Source organism: Chaetura pelagica, unplaced genomic scaffold (genome assembly GCF_000747805.2).
Source record: "Chaetura pelagica isolate M959 unplaced genomic scaffold, ChaPel_1.0 scaffold414, whole genome shotgun sequence".
NCBI lineage: Eukaryota > Metazoa > Chordata > Aves > Apodiformes > Apodidae > Chaetura > Chaetura pelagica.
Genome location: NW_009952976.1, coordinates 710,026 through 718,158, shown reverse-complemented (window position 1 = coordinate 718,158; position 8,133 = coordinate 710,026). Strand labels below are relative to the sequence as shown.

The window sequence follows — 8,133 nt, the reverse complement described above, 5'->3', positions numbered from 1 at the left end:
TTTCCCTAGGTCTGTTTGGAACCAAATCTTGTCTATGCGTGTGTCATTTTGTCTCTTTTAATACACTGCCCTGACTTGCTTGCTGTGAAGGGAGTATGCATCTGGAGATCAAAGTTGCTCTTAACTTCATCATCTCATACCTATACAACAAGCTTCCTCGGAGGCGGGCAGACCTGTTTGGTGAGGAGCTAGAGCGCCTGCTGAAGAAGAAATATGAGGGTCACTGGTACCCGGAGAAGCCTTTGAAGGGCTCTGGCTATCGCTGTGTCCACGTAGGGGAGACGGTGGATCCGGTGGTGGAGCTGGCGGCCAAGCGGAGCGGGCTGGCTGTGGAGGATGTGCGTGCCAACGTGCCAGAAGAGCTGAGTGTCTGGATCGATCCTTTTGAGGTTTCCTACCAGATTGGTGAGAAGGGCTCTGTTAAGGTCCTCTACCTGGATGACAGCGAGGGCTGCAGCGCTGTGGAGCTGGACAAAGAAATCAAGAGCAGCTTTAACCCTGACGCCCAGGTATTTGTCCCCATTGGCAGCCAGGACAACTCACTGTCCAACTCTCCGTCCCCCTCCTTCGGCCAGTCACCTAGTCCCACCTTCATCCCTCGCTCTGCCCAGCCCATCACTTTCACCACTGCCACCTTTGCTGCCACGAAGTTTGGCTCTACCAAGATGAAGAAGGGCGGAGGAGCTGGAGGAGGGGGCGGAGGAGCAGGGGCCGGCCAGCAGCCAAGGATGGTTAGGTCTCCCACCACCAATCTGCTGAAGCACAAGGGCCTCTCCCTGTCCATGCACTCTCTGAACTTCGTCGGGAGTGCTGGGAGCCAGGCCCCGCAGTCGCAGCTCTCCCCCAACGCCAAGGAGTTCGTTTACAATGGTGGGTCACCAGGAGCCAGCAGTCTCTTCTTCGACGGCGTTGCCAGTGAGAGCCAGGCCAGCAGCATCCCGCCGGCATCACAGTTCAACACTGGCACAGCTGGTACCTTTGATATGGCTCAGGTCTTAGGTGGCAGCACCAACAGCCTCTTCCTGGAGAAGTCTCCCTTCGTGGAAGGACTCAGCTACAACCTGAATGCCATGCAGTACCCCAGCCAGTCGTTTCAGCCTGTTGTCCTGGCCAACTGAACACAAGGAAGGAGAGTATTTTGGGCAGGGAGGGAGGGGGGGAAACAAGAACAAAACAAAACAAACAGAAGAGGGAGAGAAAACTAAAAATATACAGAAAATACTCAAAACTTATAAATATAGCTTCTTGGGAAATGAGAGAGCCCAGTGTTGTTGCGCTGTGCTGGCAACGCTCCTGAAGCACTGACTTGTTTTTTAACTCAGTCCCTGTGCTTTTTTCCTACTCACTTTTTTACTCCTTAAATGAGTATTGGGATTTTTTCGGGTTTGTTATCCCCACCCCTTTCCTCCAGCCCAGGACTGGTGCAAACATAGGTCACGATGTTCATGATTCCCTGCACCCGCCCCAGCACTGGACACAGGGTCCTTCCACTTAGATTTAGGGACATATTCTTCATACCACCTCGCTGGAGTAGGGATAGGGAGAGAGGATGAGTCAGTGTTGGTGGAGATACACATGCTCTTGTTGCGTGCTAGCCAGAAACGGGTGGGTGGGCTTGCTTTTCTGTGCCCATGGGTGTAGACTGTTGTGCTGCTGTTGCTCCAGGCTCTTCAGCCCATGCTGGCGTCAGCTGTTCTCTCTGTGCTGAAAAGCACCAACTCTTCTCCTTGACCGCCTCCCAGCACGTAGCAGGGAGGGCAGAGTGTTACTGTGAAATGGCTTATTCCTGCTCCCTTCCTCGCCTGCACTTCCAGCCACTGCTACAGGAGAACAGTGCTTTGAACTGAGTGACTCTGGTTATTGTCCTTGCCTGAGTGAGAAGAGGGCCTTTCTGTGCCCTCTTGGGGCCAACTGGCCGTTTTGGGTGACAGCCCTGTGGTGTAGGAACCCCCCCTGCCTGTCCCTGTGGCTGGGGGAGGTGGCTCTGAGCCAGGTGGCCCTACTTGGATCCTGCCCCTACTTCCTGGACCTTCTCCCCAGCAACAGGGGCCAGCAGCCACCAGCAGTCACCTGGGGTGGCGACCTGGGTCTGAGTTCTTGTTCCCTGCTGTAAATTCATCTTGTCTAGGAGAGGGAATTCCTTTTTTTGTTGTTGTTTTTTAGTTAAAGAGGCAGCACTACTTTTGAGGAAGAGAAAGGGCTATGTTATTGAAGCTGCTCTTGAGTGGTGTCGTAAGAGTTTGTGTTTTCAGCCAGGCATACAGCTGACAAAATCCCCTTCTGGAGGAGCAGGAGGAGGTGGCTGATCTGGTGTGGAAGGGAAGCACCTAGCATAAGCTCATAATTCCAGCCAGGTTGTGTCAGTGTAGATGGTAGCAGATTTAGAGCAGAGTGAGGATGGGCGCTCCAAAGGGGAGCAGTTGTCCCAGCGTGTGAATGTCTTGTGCCTCCCTGCTAAAGGGCTGGGATCTGGGAATGCTCCTGCAGCTTCCCCTGGGACACTGTGCTGCAGCTGGGCAGTAGTTGCTTCTGTGTCAGGGACTCCAAAACCCACCTTCACAGGAAGCCCAAAGTAGGCTGCTTCTTGTCCAGGCAGGGTGGAGGCTCTCTACATAGGAAGGAGGTCTCCTTGGAGGCGGTTGTGGGAGTATGGAAAAGTGCAAAGAGGAGAGAGATGGAGATGATGAGACTCCAGTCTTTGAAGTTCTCAGTTTAAAAGAAAAATAAGCTTTTTGCTGCCTCCCAAACTTAAGGTTTGGTTTTCTTCTAATGATGTCTCTGGAGCACCCTCTGAAACCCACTTCTCCTGCAGCTGTCAAGCCAATGTGCTCTTTCAAGACATCCCTGTTTCAGTAGGGATGAGTGTGAACTCCTGCTTTTCCCACTACCTTTCCCTCTAGCGGAGATGCCTAGCATAAGCTCATAATTCCAGCCAGGTTGTGTCAGTGTAGATGGTAGCAGATTTAGAGCAGAGTGAGGATGGGCGCTCCAAAGGGGAGCAGTTGTCCCAGCGTGTGAATGTCTTGTGCCTCCCTGCTAAAGGGCTGGGATCTGGGAATGCTCCTGCAGCTTCCCCTGGGACACTGTGCTGCAGCTGGGCAGTAGTTGCTTCTGTGTCAGGGACTCCAAAACCCACCTTCACAGGAAGCCCAAAGTAGGCTGCTTCTTGTCCAGGCAGGGTGGAGGCTCTCTACATAGGAAGGAGGTCTCCTTGGAGGCGGTTGTGGGAGTATGGAAAAGTGCAAAGAGGAGAGAGATGGAGATGATGAGACTCCAGTCTTTGAAGTTCTCAGTTTAAAAGAAAAATAAGCTTTTTGCTGCCTCCCAAACTTAAGGTTTGGTTTTCTTCTAATGATGTCTCTGGAGCACCCTCTGAAACCCACTTCTCCTGCAGCTGTCAAGCCAATGTGCTCTTTCAAGACATCCCTGTTTCAGTAGGGATGAGTGTGAACTCCTGCTTTTCCCACTACCTTTCCCTCTAGCGGAGATGAAGGCGCTCCCTCCTTCCTGTGGTTGTGTTGCCAATAAACCTTTGCAGCAGTAAGGGGCTGTCCAGGGAGGCTGCCCAAAGCTCTCTGTGGAGTTTTCCCAGCACGTCCTTCCCCTCGCTGCATGACTGAGGGAGGCAGGGTCCCAGCCTCACTCCCACTGTGGGTTCACAAGAAGGCTCCTTGTCATCAGGTGGGTGGGTAAGGAGTGTGGAGCCCAGCAGGCTTCCCCCAAACCAATGTGCCCACCACCTCAACCCCACAGGTTTCCAGACTAGGAAAAGTTGCTGAGGAGTGGCAGAGCTGTTTGGTTTCCATTATTTCTTTCTTTCTTTCTTCTTTAATTTTTTTTTTTTTACCCCCCCTCCTCACTTACAGATGTTACCGCTGCCACCCCATCCTTCTCCCCAGGAGTGTGTGCTGCTGAGTGCCAGCCCACTTGCCACTCTGGACTGAGGGACCCAATCCAGCTGCCCCCCTGCTGTTCCCACAACTGGCCAAGCCACCTGTGAGCTGCTGCTGTGGGACAGCCTGCTCTCCTCTGGCACAGGGAAGGAGGGGAGAGGTGGGGATGCCCCCCCAGCCACCTGCTTATATGTGTGAAGCTTTGATGCCGCTTTGCCCTGCCACACGTATTATACCTGCTTTAAAAATAGTGGTGTGAGTGGAAGGAGGAAAAGAGGAGGGACCAACCTCTTTGTTTCTTAAAAGGAAAAAAGTGTGCTTCAGAAATGTTCCTCCAGCATCAGGCTGCAATGGAAACTAACGGCCTTTTCAGGCCTTTTCTAGTCTTGGATGTAGGCGTTCAGCTTCAATTTTATTTTTTAAAAACCTGCACTAATTTACCTGGTTTCTTAGGAAGAGAAGAGAGAAAAATTTTTTTTAACTTTTATTTTTTATGGGTTTGTGTTCTTTTTGTTGATGTCTGTTTGTATTGAATAATTTGCTACATTTGTAAAATGTAAGAGGTATATATAATATATGTATATTTCTAACGTAAAAAAAACCTGTAATTTTTTTCTTTTCAAGATTTTTTCTTAAAAAGAGGAGAGAAAAAAAATATTTTTTCAGGAAAAAAAACTTTAAAAAAAAAAGAAGTGGTGAAGATTTCTTTCTCCCCACTCAGCCTCCCTTCTTTTCCTCCCGCCTGGAGGAGTGAAATTGACAGTTGCCTTGTGGGAGAGAAGGAGTGAAAGAGGACAAGCCTGTGTGTGCTCTGCTTGGGATTCTTCCTGAGAAGGGGTCTATTGAGAGGGGGATCCAGGGAGGTTGCTGTCTTTTTGTTTTCTTTTCTTTTCTTTTTTTAAATTTTTTTTTCTTTAGCGAAGGAGGAATACAATCAAGAGTTTTGTATTCAGAATGTTGTGCAATATTTTGGAACGGGACATTGGTGTGTCTAGAGATTTAGTTAAAAACAAACACAAAAAAACCCAACAAAAAAAAAAGGTTGATCAAATCTGTACAGTTTCTATTGTTCCAGATTTTTTTAAGTTTGTATTAAAAGCATGATATAATAACGTGTTGCCGTGTGGTGTGTGCTTGGTGGGGAGAGAACCCTTCCTTTGCCGTTGTGGCCACCTTCTCTGCCTGCCTTTGGATGAACCCACATGTGGTGTCTTCCTCTCACAGCCCAGGCTGCTTGATTGGGGTGTGCTCAGTAGAGGTCTCGGATCAGGAATAGCCTGGTGATGCTCAGGATTGTGCAAGATGGTGAGGGCAGCTGTCCCCTGACCTTGTGCTGCTAGGAATAGCTGGGGCATAGGAAGAAGGGGTGGTGTGCCTGCCCTTCCTGGGGCCTGCTGTGATTCAGCTCCCTGGGGCGGAGGGGAAAAGTGGCTGTTCTTCCCAGGAGGGAGGAGAGTTCCTAAATTACCTGGCTTCTGCAGCAGCTCGCCAGGGCCATCGCCTGTGGGGCCAGGCTGGGGTCTGACTGGTGTTACTGCAGGGGCCAGAGGAAGCGCTTCTGGGCAGTGGTTTCTGCAGAGGAGGAGATGGTTGTGGGTTAATTTCTCTCCCCTCTGTGCAAACCAGTTTGGGTTTATCCTGGGGTAGCTGGAGTACTTGATAAGCAAAGGAGGGCTCAAGGTACATGTGCAGGCCATGCCTGCCCTACTGTGAATGTTTGTTCAAGGTGACCGGGCTGGGCTTGAGGCTGGATATGAGAAAAAGCAGTGATGAAGGTCTGCTTTTGTTTCTAACCTCTCATTTCTCAGCTTTAATCAGCATTTCTGTTGGGGGGAGCTGCTCCTTTTCAGCAAAATGAGAGGTGATGGCCCTTCTGTGCTGCAGCAGCTGTTGAAATGTCTGTCCCAGCCACGTGTGCTGGGTGGCTGTGTGATCCAGCTTCTCCAGCCCCACCACACCCCTGATGCCTCCTGCCCAACGGGTGGCTCGCAGCTCCCTGCACCACCTCCTTCAAAAAGCTGCTGAAGGGAGCTGCTCTGGATGTACTTGAGGAAACCAAACTGGCTGCTGGCTCCCTCTAGCATCTTTACCCATGCCCTCTCAGCCCTTCTAGCCTGAATTTCTTCCTGGAAGAGCCTGAGCTGCCTTGCCCTTGGCTTTGCAAGCCCCGGGAGCTGGGCTGCTGCTCGCCACGTGACTGTCACACTCTGCTAAGCAACAAAACTATTTTTTCCCCTTTGTGTCTCAAACCCCTTGTAATCATTTATCTAAAGCACACACAAATACTTGCCCTTAGACATGTTTCTGGAAATGGAAAATCGAGGGTATGTGCCTTCCTGATCCCTGCCCTGCAGTTGCTGGGCTGTGACGCTCGGGAGGCATGGAGCCTTTCCCTTTTTGGGCACAGGTACATCAAGTGGTAGGGCCTGGAATTAGTTTACAGCTGATAGCTGCACAGCCTGGGCAGGGATTAGGGAATGGGCTTAATAGAGCCTGGCTCCTGCTGAGGTATTTGCCCTGGTGCTGTCTCAGGGAGCCTGAAGGGTGCAGGGAAGCAGTGTGCAGGGATGGGGAATCTGGTCTCCATCAGTAAAGGAGGTACCAGAGCGCTGCACTCAGCTAGTGCCTGAGTGTGGGAATATTTGCTGGATGTCTGGGCAGTGACTGAGTGGGTTCTCAAATAGGGTGCTCCAGCAAGGCACAGCAACAAGATGGGACCTGTCTTCTGAAACCTCCAAAGCAAGGGGCGTGGGGGTGTTGTTTAGACACTCGTCACAGGGGACTCCATTATTAAGAAGGAAACTTGCAACTTGAGTCACCAAGCAGGCAGGCTCCCACCTGAGAGGAGGAGACAGCTTGGGTAGAAAATGCCACACTTCAGCCTCGGGCTTTTCAGTCTGTGACAGCAGCAATTTCTGACATGAGTCGGGCTGTTCTGTGAGAGGGAGGGAGGTGGTGCTGGGAGGAAAGCCTTATGCAAGCGTGGAGGGCCGTAAGGCAGCTGTGCCCTGCACTCCGTGTTTTAAAGACAGGCCTAGCAAAACAGCCCGAGTTCGCTCCAGCAGGAGAGCGTCTCCCACTGCCCCAGAGCCTCCTGGAGGCTCGGGATTATTGGGATTGAATAACACATGGCTCAGGAGCTGCTGACAGTGGGTGCCTCCCCATGTCCCTGTGCTTGCCAACATGCCAGGACCAGGAGGTGGAAAAACACCACCGTTGGCTGGGGGCGGGACCCGCCAAGTCCTTGGCGTCCCCGAGGAGCGCTCCTGCCAACGCCACCTGCTCCCCGCTCACGTGGACGTGGCCCCACGGCCGGCGGGTGCGAAGGCACAGAGACACAGCCAGGTCTTCCCACCCCGTGCGTGTCCTCTGCCAGAGTACAGGCCCCAGCCAAGAGGCCGGCCGTGGCCAAGGTTAGCTGCCTCCCAAACCTTGTGCTTTTCCTTCGGTCCGTGGCCGGGCTCCAATCCAAACATGGCCAGGAATGCGCTCGCCCGGCCTTTGCAGAGCTGCTCTTCCCCTGTCCCCCCGCTGCGGCGGCACTGCCAGAAACCTGCTCTGCTTTTTATAAAGCTGCTGAAGAGTGAGAGTTTTGCCCCCCAGCCCCAAAACACTCTGGTGAAGGCCAAACCCTGGCCATCACCCCCGTTGCTTTTGGGTCACACTGGCCAGCGAAGGGCCGACATGCCTGCTGCCCCGTTTGTGTGTGGCCATTGCCAGCAGCAAAAGTGACTCCAGTGTGATAAATGTGCCGGGGAGGGAGACAGGATTTTTATCCCCCTGAGAAGCCTTCAGCTGCACAGCAGCAGGATAGGAAAAGAACTCTGCAAAGAAGGTTAAGAGCCAAACTTTGCTGCTTTACCTTTAGGAGGGTGAGGTGGAGGCCTAGGAGAACTTTCTCCCTTTTCAAATGCTGCGGATGCGAGCGTGGTGCTTGCATTATTTTGTAGTTGCTGAGACCTACTTAGGGTTGGGGTTTGTTGGTTTTTTTTGCTTATTCTGCTTGGCCTCGTGCAGTCTGCTGTGCTGCTGGTACAGCTTGACTGCTGAAGGAAGCAGATCCCTGAGAGGGAGCATGTCCCTCCTACTCGGCAGGGTGTTTCCACCAAGGACAAAGTTTTCCTTCAAGTGAATCAGCCTGAAACTGCTTGCAGAAGGTGCAGCTGCAGCTTTCATCAGAAAAAAAAAAAAAAAAAAAAAAAAAAACAAAACCCAAAAAAAAACAGAAAATGGGATGTGG

At 51.8% G+C, this 8,133-nt stretch overlaps 1 protein-coding gene across 1 annotated transcript; it reads left to right on the top strand.

Moving 5' to 3' along the window:
• The first annotated feature begins 15 nt into the window (after positions 1-15).
• TOB2 (transducer of ERBB2, 2) lies at positions 16-1,285 on the top strand. The gene has a single exon (XM_009996356.1). The coding sequence runs from the start codon at positions 96-98 to the stop codon at positions 1,116-1,118; it is 1,023 nt and encodes a 340-aa protein (XP_009994658.1). The 5' UTR covers positions 16-95; the 3' UTR covers positions 1,119-1,285.
• The last annotated feature ends 6,848 nt before the right edge of the window (positions 1,286-8,133 follow it).